The 14,469-nt window shown below is 36.8% G+C and overlaps 1 protein-coding gene across 1 annotated transcript; it reads left to right on the top strand.

The window, feature by feature from the left end:
- The first annotated feature begins 255 nt into the window (after nucleotides 1–255).
- Nucleotides 256–12,870, top strand: st7l (suppression of tumorigenicity 7 like). Its single transcript, XM_077726993.1, has 15 exons — nucleotides 256–441; nucleotides 797–879; nucleotides 1,068–1,227; nucleotides 1,306–1,360; nucleotides 1,837–1,952; nucleotides 2,039–2,117; nucleotides 2,738–2,826; nucleotides 3,064–3,164; nucleotides 3,274–3,388; nucleotides 3,466–3,538; nucleotides 3,605–3,707; nucleotides 9,188–9,338; nucleotides 9,606–9,698; nucleotides 10,037–10,176; nucleotides 11,813–12,870. The coding sequence occupies exons 1-15, from the start codon at nucleotides 273–275 to the stop codon at nucleotides 11,906–11,908; spliced, it is 1,623 nt and encodes a 540-aa protein (XP_077583119.1). The 5' UTR covers nucleotides 256–272; the 3' UTR covers nucleotides 11,909–12,870.
- Nucleotides 12,871–14,469: the final 1,599 nt, after the last annotated feature.

The following is a 14,469-nucleotide window of genomic DNA, read 5'->3' as shown; positions in this document are numbered from 1 at the left end:
TAATGTATATTTAGTAATTTCGACAGCCAGGTTATTCTCACCCCAACACGTGCAAAACGGAAGTATGGTCGTGCACAAGGTACTAGTAACTTTTACGTTTGTCAAATGGATAATAAAAATAATTTAAAAAAATTAAAACACCATAAAAGCATCTGTAACCTTATTGCTGCAACACTTTAACAAAAATAAAAATGAAAACTAGAACTAAAACCTTCATCTTTCTGGTCACGTGACTCGTGTGTTTACAGACATCCGGGGAGGGGGATGAAAACATGGAGGACTCCGCTGGCAGTAATCCCCAATCTCCCGGTTTCACAGACAAATTAAAGTCTTGGCTCTCGTGGTCTTGGACATACGTGTGCTTTGTTTGGTTCGGCATGGTGCTCATTATGATTTACGTGCTGTGGAGCCCGCTCAAGCTGCAGGAGAGCCTCACATCGGGTGAATGGATGCATTCTAGACGTTAGCTTTGTTAGCATTTTGCTAGCCTGTGCTTGCAGTGATGTACTATTTTGACACCTGCTAGTGTTGCGATCTGTTGCTTTATGGGTAAATTTCTTTGGCATGAACTTAATGAATATTTTCGTGGCATAATATCCGATATAATTGACATTATAGCAACTATTATTTTCTTTTAATAGTGAGATTATCAGTTATTTGTATTCAAGTGATGACCTGATTTTCATCTCTTTGCCTACCTATCTCCGTGCATCACTTTTTTATTCTATTGATTTATATTTTTATATGTATTTTTGTGGCTTTCATGAGTATAACACTTATGATTGTGCCTTTGCAGCGTCGCTGTTTCTGAATACACTGACGCCAAAGTTCTACGTTGCACTTACGGGGACTTCTTCACTCATTTCTGGACTCATTCTTGTAAGTAAAAAAAAAATACTATCTTGCACTACAAAATTATGCATTGAAAATAAAAATGCATAACATAAAATAGACGTCTGAGGGTCAATTCCCAGATTTGGGTTCAGTTTGTACCCTTTTTGCTAGACCCAGATCACTAAACTCAGCTTTTAACGTCTACATTCAATAGTAAATGTTCTCCTATGCAGATATTTGAGTGGTGGTACTTCAGAAAGTACGGCACGTCCTTCATCGAGCAGGTCTCGGTGAGCCACCTACGTCCCCTCCTCGGTGGCGTAGAGAACAGTTCCTCCACTGGCCTCTTCTCTTCCATCAACGGGGAGACAGAACCACGGCCAAGTGTGTCAGGTGACCAAAACAATAAACACATTTAAACAGTAATGTCTAACTACAGAGCATAAGGAAAATATGTGTTATCCTTTGTAGAATGCAAAGTCTGGAGGAATCCCTTAAATCTGTTCAGAGGAGCAGAATACAACAGGTAATTAAAAAATATATATTTTTACGACTATATGACGCATCACATTTAAAGCCGCAGTGTCAGTAACGAGTGTTATTTCTTTATTTGACTCACACAAAGGAGGCAATGTTTTTAAAGATGCATTAAGTTTTTAAAAGTGCAGCGGAAGCAAAACTGACCCACAACTCACCCACAAATCAATCAAAGTCCTCATTTTCTGTGTTCGAATTGAACAATTGTCTATTTTGGAGAAAATTTAAGACTTAAGTGCAGCTTATAGTCGTGAAATACGGTAATTTGTTACATTTTGGTGGCGTTAGGCTTAAAATGTCCAAATTTGGTTAAATATTTTTTTTCTTTCAAATCAATAATATGTGGTCCATATTTTTGTTTATCAATATATATTGTTGTATTTGGGTTTCTGTAAAAATGATTGTTTTGGGGATTTAATTGATATTTAACTAGAATATTTTTCTTAATTATTTTATGGTGCTCAGGTACACGTGGGTAACGGGAAAAGAACCGTTGACGTACTACGATATGAACTTGTCAGCTCAAGACCATCAGACTTTTTTCACAGGAGACACCCAACAGTTGAGAGCTGAGGACTCAGGTAAATGTCCACATGCAAAAAAACTCCAACAACTAAACAAGTGCTTAATTGTGAGTGTTTAAATTTAAATTTTCTTATTCTTACAGTGATGCAGAAGGCCTGGAGGGAGAGAAATCCTCAAGCAAGGATTAGAGCAGCTTACCAGGCCATAGAGTTGAACCATGAGTGAGTCCCACTCCTAAATAGTACGCGTATGTGTATTGCAGATTGTGGTTAGCCTTTTTTGGTAATTATAGCAGCAGTTAACAAAAGGTAGCAAAGCCTAGTGGTAGAAAAATGCAATGACGGCTGACCATAACATTAAATTAATGTGTAACTATTTAAATGTCAAAAACGTGATCACAAAAGAGAAAATTCACTGCATTTATACAGGTTTGTTCCCATATTGACCATAAGATGTCACTATTACACTTTCAGCCGGTGGTTTAAGTGCGGTTAAAATCTGTATACGCTAATACTTTGAGATATGAACTTAATGCGTTCCGGGACTGAGCTCATATGTCAATTTACTCATATCTCAAATCAACTTTTCCTATAGAAATTTACTTAATACAAATTAATTTGTTCCCACCTTCTGAAAAAAACACAAAAAACAGAATATTACAAGGGAAAAACATATTTTTATTGGTTCTAATTCACCATCTACTAATATAGTAACAAATATCTATCTAGTGGTTATGATGTTTAATTCTAATGCTTCTTTTAAAACAAACACATTTTTCCAATTTACTATATCTACAAATTATGTCTTGTTTTCAAATATTAATCAAACATTTTTCATCCAGATGTGCCGCGGCTTACGTTCTTCTCGCTGAGGAAGAAGCCACAACTATCACTGAAGCAGAACGCCTTTTTAAAAAAGCTTTGAGCAATGGTAAGAAATGGAATCATATGTAGTATTTTACCCTCTGCATGCTTACAATGTGTAGTCACAAATAAACAATCATTCCTGGGGTTCAACTAATTTTATACAGGCACTAAAATGTACATTTTTCATAGTTTCGTAGTCTTAGGAATTTATTTATTTAGGAATTAACAAAAAAATTGTTTTTTTCCTACTAGGATGTATGTTTTTGGTCATTAATCTTGTGTTTTTTGTTTTTTTTTTTAGCCGGAAAAGACATTAATCTGTTGGTGTATATCAAACGCAGACTAGCCATGTGTGCACGAAAGCTTGGCCGCATTAAAGAAGCTGTAAAAATGATGAGAGATGTAAGTGGAAAACATTACTATACATTTCAGTATTGTAACATATCAAGACATTGAACAAAAAAATCTGTATTAAACATTTTCTGTCTTTTTAACTCATTCCCACTGACAGTTAATGAAGGAGTTCCCCTTATTAGGGATGTTAAACATACACGAAAACCTCCTGGAGGCGCTTTTAGAGCTGCAAGCATACGCCGATGTCCAGGCCGTCCTCGCCAAATATGACGGTACGACTGCACCACAACCCCAACCAATTTTCTATAACTTTTTAAGTCATAACATTTCATCTTTGTTTACACTGTAGATATCAGCCTCCCGAAATCAGCCACGATATGCTACACGTCCGCATTGCTGAAAGCGCGGGCCGTGTCTGATAAGTAAGTCAGTTTATAGCGAGAAAAATTTCAGGTGGATTTTACCATATTATTGTCCTGTTTTGTCAGATTCTCTCCAGAAGCGGCATCGAGGCGGGGGCTCAGCACCGCGGAGATGAACGCCGTGGAGGCCATTCATAGGGCTGTGGAGTTTAATCCACATGTGCCCAAGGTTAGTGGTACACTTTGAGATGCAATGAAGTCATGCTTTCTTGCCCCCGCTTTAACATTTTTGTTTTCATTTTTTTACGTAAGCAAAGTATTATTAAGGCTGAGTAAATCACCAGTCTTTTGTTTTGAAACAAATCCTATCATTTATGGCGTGTCCGGACGTTTGGTCGCCCGGATTAATATAATTTTGAGAGCTGGTTTTAACAGTAGATATTTAGATATTAAACTCACTCATGAATATAATTTTGAGAGCTTATTTCAACAGTAAACGGCGACCAAACGTCCGGGCGATCAAACGTCCGGGCGACCAAACGTTTGTGCAACCAAACGTCCGGGCGACCAAACGTCCGGGCGACCAAACGTCCGAGTACCCTTTTCTGGGGTTGTTCTAAAAGAAGTAAGAGTACACGGCAATTGTAAATTTTATCAATATGCCTACTTGGGTTATGCGCAAAATGGATGGCAATTTAGATGAAAATTCTAATAAGAAACCAAGACACTTACAGAAGTTTATTGGTTCGTATTTGTCAAAATATCCCATGTTAACGCCATCTCCAATAGGATCAACATTTGCACATTGCACAGCATGCAAGTGCAACTTAAGTGTGCCTGACTGTAAAACTAGAAGGACCCAAACAAGTCTCATACAAGTTTTTCACCATTTTAAGACCAGAACTCGATCCTGAGACTTATGTAATGGATTTAAAATTACTTGTAATGTTACTCCCAGTGATCCAGCAGAGGGCAATGAGATGTCACTTGTTTTTAACTTACACCACAACTTGACTATTGGATTACATTGTGTGTTTGAGGTGTGTGTCGTCTTCATTTGGGAATGTCCTGTCTTTTATACAAACTGGATTTCATGCTTCTTTAATACAGTGTCGATTAATAGGTTGAACATATTCCCTAAGAAAGGCAATGTAGTTTTTTTGTGTAAATTGGTGGGTATGGATATTAGTGATGAAGGGAACAACTGAGGAAAGTCAGGTTTTAACAAGACCTGTGGGAAATAAACCGAGGTGACAGCTAGTGGGTTTAAATTTAATTACAATGTCACAAAAAGCTTGGATCAAAGGCAAAGTCCAAACTAGAGAAAGGGAAAGAAACTGAAGTTGGTGTATGGCAGTAATTTTACAAGTCAAGAATGTCAGGATTGTTTCACAGAAATTGGTGGAAAGCATGAGGCCGGTTGGGGTTGGGGGTTGAAATTTGGGTAGGCTTAGCCATGTTTGTGAATGTTTTAGAATTGAGACTTTCTTAGCTAACTTTGCCGAAACAGGCAAGTTACTCCCAAATAAATAAATTGGCACTACCATTCAGCATCTTTAATGATCTTGACATAAAAGTTGAATTCCCAAGAGAAAAAACACACAATTACAGGAAGGTCCACAAGCAAACTGGCGGCCCGGGGGCCAAATCTGGGCCCACCACGTACCATTTTGTGCGGCCCATAAGTGTTGATTTTCTGTTTTAGGATCAAATTAAAATGATGAGGTTAGATTTATATATTAAATTTCCTGATTTAACCCCTTTTAAATCAATAATTGTCATTTTTTTTCTGTGTTTTTAGTTCAAAAATAATTTAGTAAAATCTAAAAATATATTTTTAAAAAGCTAAAATTAACATTGTTTTAGATCTATAAAAAAACTGAATATCCAGGGCTTTTAATCCAGTTCTTTTAATCCATTTATTATAAAAAAATATATATATTTTCTATCTAAAATACTGAAAAACAATACAGACATGTTGTCTGGACATATGGAAACCGTTTAAATCGTGAGTAATAAATACATATTTGGTCCTATTCAAACCACTCTTTTGACTTTGTGGACTAGACTCCTGAAATTCTTCTTGTCTTTTTCAAACTCCCGAGGATTGATTGACGTCAAAGCAAGACATATAATGATTTCAAAGACTGTTTTGGGGGGGAAAATGACTGCAAAAAAAATGACTGCCTTAGCCGGGTCACACCACAGAATGTACTCCTCTTCTAAAGGACACATTTTGCCCCCAAGCATTTCTATCAGCAACTCTACGTGGTTTGGAAGTCGACATCCCTTCAGATTGTTGCTTTAGCTGATAAAGTGTCCCAGCTAAACCAATCTGCTTTGCATTTACATTGGCTTCTAAATCCATTTCTATAGAGCCCCCTTCTACTACCTCGCTAGTTTGCTCCACTTGAGTTGACAGTTTCCCTTCTCACCTCATTGCAGCTGACAGAGAGTCCCATCTGGATTTGAGAGCTTAGATGTGATTACCATATTTTCTCGCATATAGGCCGTATTTGTCGCTTAAAAAAATAATGACAGAATCGAGGGTACGGCTTATATGCGCATAAATTAGACTGGACATGCACAAAACTGCTAAGTGACAAAGACAAGACGCCATAATGCAAGACAATGCGGTCGATAAGGGGCATTTATTTCAAAATAGAGAAAGGATAAAACTATAAACTAAATTAATTTTGATGTCTATGAATGAAATTCAAGAAAAAAAAACATATCTTGCATAAAACGTGAAAAAACTGACTTCCCAGTGCCTGTTATTTTTCACTCAGGGCGCAACTATCTTTCCTAGGGATGACAAACTAGACCGCTACAGACACACTTCCTGGTTGTACTGCTCACATGACTTCCTTTTTGAATTTGTCTATTCGTAGGCAACACCCTTTAGGGATATAAAATCCAGCAAGGTTTTTACAGTATCTCAGAAATACCAAGTGCGATATTTTTTCTTAAGATTTTCCCTTCAAAGTAACACATTTGTACTCCCTATTAAAACCATGAATATGGAGTTGAAAATTGTGAATCAGGGGGCGGCTTATACGAGAGAAATTGTAAAATTTGTCGATTTTAAGGCCATTTTAAGGGGCGGCTTATACGAGAGAAATTGTCAAACTCAACGATTTTAAGGGTGTGGCTTATACGCGAATACAGCTTATATGCGAGAGTAACACATTTGTACTCCCGATTAAAATCATGTATATGAAGTTGAAAATGGTGAATCAGGGGGCGGCTTATACGAGAGAAATTGTAAAACTCAACGATTTTAAGGGTACGTCTTATACACAGAGACGGCTTATATGCGAGAAAATATGGAACCTCGAAAACATTGTCCTTTTTTATTTATCCTTTACTTGTAAACAGACACGGATTAACAGGCCAACAGTTCAAATAAAGACGAATCGATTTAAGTCAATAGTGTTTTGCTGTGCGACAATTCTCTGCCACTTCACACAGAGGTGTTTACTCAACCAATAAAATTCACTTTTGCCCTTGTATTACAAGTCATGAAGAGCCAGCCACTTACAGGCCCCCCCGATGCCATTGTTCCTCAGGGGTGTTCCATTGTAAAAGAGGCTGCAGATTAGAGTCAGAAGGCGGTTTATGAGTTATGCTTCAGGCTTAGAAGTGACCGGGGATAAAAGGAGAGCACATGAAACTCAATCCCTTCATCAAAGAGGCGACAGGGAGCGGAGAGGCAGATCTGAGAACAAGAGAGGCGAGGGAGGGCGTGGGTGAACGCCAGTACAGAGAACTGAGGTGTCACCAGGTTTAATGCTGTGGTATGCGAACAGAGACAGCTGAGGCTCTCTCAATGATCAATCTTGGGGCACCGGTATTAAGCAAGGTTGTTGTTTTTTTTCTAAGTTTGGCCATGAAAAATACATGTAAAAAAAATCAACAATAACTTGTGTTAAAAACATTTTCCAGATTTATTGGAACCCAAATTTTGACATTTTAGCAAGTAAACTGCAACCTATCCCATTGGACTATGTCAGGGTTGGGCCCAAGATATGATACATATAAAAAAGTGCATCCGTTAACAGTACATATGAAATATAACCTGAAAAAAGGACTAAAGTATTAACATACTCATCACTCATCATTAAAAATAAAAAGTATCAAGTACAAGGTAATAATGACTTTAAAAATTTGACAGCTGGGCGGGGTCAGCACAAGATATGATACATATAAAAAAGTGCATCCGTTAACAGTACATATGGAACATAAACAGAAAAAAAGACTAAAGTATTAATATACTCATCGCTCATCATTAAAGTACTAAAACTATAAAGTACAAAGTACTTGGTATATAGTATAAAGGAATGTATTAAGACATCAAAATATCATTTAAAAAAAGATAGAAGGGCTGTAAAACACAACAAAAAAACATAAGAGTGGACAGATCTACTACCACTGGCTTCCGCGTGACGGCGCCATCTTGGGGGGAAAAAACATTATTTAGACAACGTCAATGGGCCGGATTAAAAAGCCTAACAGGCCTTATGTGGCCCACAGACCGTAGTTTGCCCATGTCTGGGCTACATCATGGATTCCTGGTTAAAGAATTTAACATTGTCCAAAATCTGTAGAAGGAAGCTGCAATACTGGAAAGATGCTTAGAAAGAACTCCTTAAAACTGTATGACAGTCATCATCACAACAACAAAAATACAGCAAAATGTCAAATAGCAAAAAACTTGGAGTCTTCTACTTTTGGTTACTGTATTATCTTGTGGTTTAGTTTAAACTCCAGGTATATTTTGACTTTTTCCTGATAGTTTTGGTAGGTTTTGCTGTACTAGTTTTGCTCATAAGACTACTATAGGGGATAAATCAAGGCCAAAGAACTGGTTTGACGTGGATGAAGGAGAGTCAGATGGTAAACGAGAGGAGATGGCCAAGCGTGGATCTCATGGTCGCCCCCAGACTGACTTCTTGGCTGGATGAGCCTGTGACCATGGGAGGGGATTAGACAGGATTAACTCGGGAAGGGACGAGTAGGGGGGGTAACCTTCCTAAAGTGTTTGAGATCCGGAGTGTACTGTGAAGCTGGGTGTTCGGGAATTTGGTTCAAGGGCTGGGTGGGGCAAGAGGGGCTAGATTTGTTGGACATGGAGTCCTACAGGCCACACTAAAAAACACAGTTGTGACTGATAGGGTCTGGCGTATTCATCAAAGTCTACAGGGTGAATCTTGAGTACCATTGGAAGTTCTTTTTGTGGGATTGGGTTTACACTTGGCAGCTGATTTTAGCAACAACAAGACTATTTTAAACAAGAACAACATAGTCAGACACATTGCATGGTTTGGAAAGGAAGGTTTGTCGGGGCGTGTAACAAAAAAACAAAGAGGCCCTTAGGAAAAAACTCACATGAGAAAAGTATGTTTTCAGTCTGCTGGGAGTTTGCCAGAGGGAATTGCACAATGGGATATAGTCAATGAAGCGGAAAAAAACTGGTAGGGGTAAGATGAATGAGTTGGATTTTTAATACAAATGAGTATATTTGTTTATTTATCTATTTTAGGTGGATTTTTTTTGGGTGCCATTGATGTCCTATTGATGAAAGCAATGAAAAATGATCAGAATTAATTTGAAGGTTATATTTTGTGAATATTGTTGTTGTTTTTTCCCTAAAAACAGCAGTTTTCATGAGTTTTACTTGATGTTATTTATACTCAACCTTCTTTTTAGTACTTATTAGAGATGAAGAGCCTGATCCTGCCACCAGAGCACATCCTGAAGAGGGGTGACAGTGAGGCAGTTGCATACGCATTCTTCCATCTCCAACACTGGAAGAGGGCTGAAGGTGCCTTAAACCTTCTCCATTGCACATGGGAGGGCAGTAAGTACATCCATTGTGGTCCAAAATATAGTTTAATCGTCCTAGTTAACCTTGGAAAATTTACCATGTAGTGAACATTTTCACTTAGTGTTTTTTTTCCCTTAAAAAATGGAATTTAGGACCAATAAGTGTCTTGGAAAGACACAATAGTTACATAGTGGACTGTTCTTTGCCAGGACTTTGTAGTATTTTAAATGGGATTATTAATACATACTTTTTAATTTATTTTTTGAATGTGATTTATCTGAACGATGTATGTATTTTCAGCCTTTCGAATAATTCCTTACCCACTGGAAAAGGGCCACCTGTTCTACCCTTACCCAGGATGTACAGAAACAGCAGATCGGGAGCTGTTACCATGTAAGCCAAATTACACAGTAATCCCTCATTTATCGCTACCTCACTTATCACGGATTCACTACAATTCTTTCCACTATTAATTTTTTTTTAACTTCAGTGCTGAGTCCTAGTAGCAAGAGTGGCTTTTACTTATGAGTTTCAGCATGGATTTTAACATTTTCACGAAATATATATTTTTTAAAGGTCATAAAAATGTCAAAATCCACACCAAAAAGCCACTCCTGCTACTAGGACTCAGCACTAAAGTAAAAAAAATATATATTTTTGCTATTTTTATTTTCTTAATAGGGGTGACCCTTGTATTTTTGACATAACAAACCCACCTTGTCACTCAACAGTATTCCACGAGGTGTCGGTGTACCCTAAGAAAGAGCTTCCGTTCTTTATCCTCTTCACAGCGGGCCTTTGCTCTTTCACCGCCATGCTGGCCATGCTCACACATCAGTTCCCAGAGCTTATGGGTGTCTTCGCCAAAGCAGTAAGTATCCACACATCTTACTCATTCATATCCTTAAAAGGCCACTCTACAGCTACTCCTTACTACTTCAGCTTATCTCCGCTTGAGCCCCCCTTTTTTTTCACAAGTTTAAATAATCTTATTCGCAACGTGAGAGCCCGCCACGGTAATTAACGCCTTCCATTAGTGTGTCGTTGGCGGGACTGGTCGACCTGTAAAGTGTAAAGCTGGAGTCCCGTCGATTCAAACACAACCACATAAAAGACTGTGTACGTGACTTCCGTCGTGTTTATTTACAGCGAAGGTGTTGTTTGGCGGGCGCTTCACCTCACGGCTGTCATGTTTATTAGTTAGGACCGTGCGAGGCTAAAACACGGGAACATCGAGTACTTGGGGTTTTTTTCGGGGAGAAAAGATAGGGTACAGATGGGATTTCATGTTTGGCAAGCTGGCTTTTGTGTAAATGTTCAAATGGAGGACATTAGAAACACCAATGGGGGAATTGAAGGGTTACGACAGTCATTTTTTTGAAAGAAAACATTTTTTTATCAAGATTTAGATCATCGAGTGTAAGGGGTTGCTTCAAATAGTGTTTGTTCAAAAATGTAAGGGGTGTGTGCCTACATGAGTGGGGGTTATTACTCAAAAATCAATCAAAATCAAAAGTATTTATTGTCATTATACACAGGTGGGTATGACAAAATCGGTGGGGCTACTCCAGAAAGTGTTTTTTCCCTGTAAAAACATAAATAAGTAATACAAATATATAAAAAGTCATGTCAGGGCCAGGTTAATTCAAAAATATTGCACAATCTAAGATATTGCAGGGATTGTATGTCAATGACTGTAAAGAGCATACCTGACTTTAAGACACAGCACCTTCATTTCCCCAAAAAGTAAGAAAAAATATATTCGCCGAGGGGTGTGGCTTATTCCAGGTAACTACAGGTAGTAGGCGGGGCCAACCCTCAATTGGTTGCCAACCAATTGCAAGGCACAACTTGACAAATCTGTTCCATATAACAGCTCATAGAATCCACTTTTAATCCAACAATGGCAGATTTGCAGAGCAAGTACATAGCACAACAAGTACATCATACTTAGTACTTTATCAATTAAAGAACTGTGTAAGGTACCAAAGGTTGATAAATGGTTTTTCGAAGTAACGAGCAATAATCAGGATGTTTTTTAAAAGAAATAACCTCGTGGAATTCATGTACACACTCATACCTATGGACAAGTTAACGTTTCCACCTAAGGACAATTTAATGTGTCCACCAATGGACAATTTAACGTCTCCACCCATGGACATTTTAACGTGTCCAACTAGCCTACCCTGCATATTTCTGGGATCCAAGAGGAAACCAGATACCCGAAGAAAACCCATTCGAGCACGAGGAGAACATTCCAACTCCAAACAGAAAGTCCAAAGCTTGAAATTTTGATCTACGAACTTTGAAGCCAACTTTCGAACCTCTCACCTCCAAAACAAATCATGACATTTTTCAGGCTAATCCATTCTCTTAAAAATATGTCTACAATTCCTGATTAGTCTTTTATCACCACTCTTCTGCATGGTGTCCCCGCAGAAATCCAACCAAAATTGTAACAGTGGCTGTCACATTCCGACGTTTACCGAGTTTTTCTCCCTTTCCAGTTTTTCAGCACACTCTTCGCGCCACTGGGCTTCTTCGCAGATAAGATGGAAAGTTTCATGCCGTCTAGTTTTTGGCACCAACTGACTCGGATCTGAGTACACCACACATTGATAAACAAACAAACTGGGGGAAAAAACAAAAAAACAAAGTTGCTCTCCTGTCCTCAGCATTACGGTCTACTTGCTTCTTTAGTACTGATTACATTGGCTTACTTTGTATCAACATTACAGTCAGTACTACTCTTAAAGATAGCACTTCCAGCTGTCTACATTATATCCAAAAATTCAAAAAATCACATTTATTTGTTCAAAAGGGAATTTGATATGAAATGGTTGACACCATTTATACGCCAGTGCAATAAAAACGTGTTGTTAAGTTATGTTATGTTTATCGGACAATTAGCTAGCTAGCTATTAGCTACTTTTACAGCACTTATGGTCTCATTCTCCAAAAAAAGGGTAAAGAATAGTAGATTTTTAACAATAATATTACCGTAAAAAATGTTTTAGTGTTGATGTAACTTAAAAAAAAGAGGGAATTGTATTTGTTAAGGTTGAATTAACTGGAATATAGATTTGGAAAAGGTCATTTTTTGGGCATTTTCCCAACTTGGCAATTTTTTTTGTTTTTAAATGGTTTGATGAAACCATTTTTTTTTAACTCAATTGACTCACATCCTCTATTTTACACCCCATAATTATACTCGTACTCAAGTGTATTGAGAGCTTCTGAGAACAATTATATTTGCAAGATGTAGTAGAACAAATGCGGCCAAGAATGTGTAAAAAAAAACATCCTTTTTTCCAGGCTGGTTACAATCAAAAGTAGTCAAAGTGCCTTTTTAATGACATTATGAATATGAACATACAAAGGACACATTGCACTTGTTTTATCTTTGATTAGTACAAAAAAAATGAAATAAACGAGGCCAATATGTTAAATTACTTGCTCATAATATGAGACAAAGTACTACATGCTGAAGACAGGAGACTTCTCATGTTCGAAAAAGCACTTGAAACAAAACTTATAATAATAAAATGACTACTGTGAAAGTCGAGTATTTGCTTTGGCCTGTTTTTTCTTGTTCTTTTGTTTTTTGTTGGAATAATTATGCTGATGTTATTGTGTTTATCTTTTTCATCTACTTGACATCATATTTGTCTTTCAGTCCAAAACAGCAAAATCTGTTTTACAGGATTTTCGGTTTCCGGACCAGGAGGAAAAAAAGGTATCAAAATGTCAAACAAAATTAGAATTAAGTATAGTGTAAGGTTAGATTAAATTTATTTTTTGAGTGTGTCTGCATTGTAATCCAAGTTTATTTAAATTTGTTATGTTACGAGCACGTTGCCGTGCAATGAGGTTGGAGGCGGGGCAAATTAAAAGGACCTGGGAGAAGAAATATATCAAAATTTAAACAAAATTAGAATAAATTTAGTGTAAAGTTAGATGAAATTAATTTTTGAGTGTCTGCATTGTAATCCAAGTTCATTCAAATGTGTTATGTTACGAGCATGTTGCCGTGCAATCAGGTTATAGGCGGGGCAAATAAAAACAACCTGGGCGAAGAAATGTATCAAAATTTGAATTAAATTTAGTTTAAAGTTAGATTAAATTCATTTTTAAGTGTCTGCATCGTAATCCAAATTCATTTTTAAAAAATTATGTTATGTTACGAGCGTGTTGCCGGGCAAAAAAGCTACATAACCTCTGCGGTTTCTGTTTAGTTTTAATCATGTTAATACTTCACAAAGTGTCTGTTTCCATTAATTATCCATGACACAAAAATTACAACATATTGTTACCATGACTCACTACAAAAACTACGCTAATACTCAAAAATATATTTCTTAATTAACGTTACCTCATGCACTTACAAAAATACATATTTTTCCCCCAACAGATGTCAAATTTCTATGTTTACTGTATGTAATTTCCTTTATTTCTGTTCCAAGTTAGTGTATAGATGTTTATCATGTAATAGAATTTTATTCCTGTTGATCAGAAATGCTGATTTTAGGATTTATTGGAAAAAATGACATGACGTTTAGGATTTACTTATTATGTAGAAATATTCCAGATGCTATTTTTTGTCAGGAATAATTTTTTGTTAAACTTTCAGCCAACTATGACATCACATATGGGAATAACTTCAACCATTTAGTCCAATAGAAAAGACAGTTTTATTTGTTTAACTGCTTTACTATCAAATATACAGCGCTTTAATTGGAGCAAAACTTTTTAAAGATAAGATGTACTTTTTGGAAGGCGGTCAACTTTTTGATGAAAAACATGCCTTCAAATAGTCTCATTTTTGGGTGATGTCATGCAATATTGTCAATGTGTTTTATCTGTGTTGGTTTACTAGTTTATTTTATTTTTTTTGGTATAAAGGACAAAATAACAACTTTTTGACACAATAATTATCAAAAAACTGAAATGCAAATATTTCCGCAAAAACTTCCCACAATGAAAATGACATTTTTTCCAAGCTTTATAGTTTTTATCCAGGCTTTTTAGAACATTAAAGCTAACTCAACAACACCCAAGAACAACAATAAGTCCGCAAAAATCTGGGTAAGTACTTATTTTATTTCCTAATTTTTTATTGACACATTTTAAAGACTTGTAGGACATTTAAACACAAACTGTAAAA

Source organism: Stigmatopora nigra, chromosome 10 (genome assembly GCF_051989575.1).
Source record: "Stigmatopora nigra isolate UIUO_SnigA chromosome 10, RoL_Snig_1.1, whole genome shotgun sequence".
In the NCBI taxonomy this organism is placed as follows: Eukaryota; Metazoa; Chordata; class Actinopteri; order Syngnathiformes; family Syngnathidae; genus Stigmatopora; species Stigmatopora nigra.
The sequence above is the reverse complement of the archived record's forward strand: the minus strand, read 5'-3'. Positions and strand labels throughout refer to the sequence as shown.

Coding starts and splice junctions, on each gene's coding strand:
- st7l (XM_077726993.1), top strand. CDS start 273: ATGGAGGACTCCGCTGGCAGTAATCCCCAATCTCCCGGTTTCACAGAC. Junction 2,118..2,737: donor GCCATAGAGTTGAACCATGA/GTGAGTCCCACT, acceptor TTTTTCATCCAG/ATGTGCCGCGGCTTACGTTC. Junction 3,708..9,187: donor TTAATCCACATGTGCCCAAG/GTTAGTGGTACA, acceptor CCTTCTTTTTAG/TACTTATTAGAGATGAAGAG.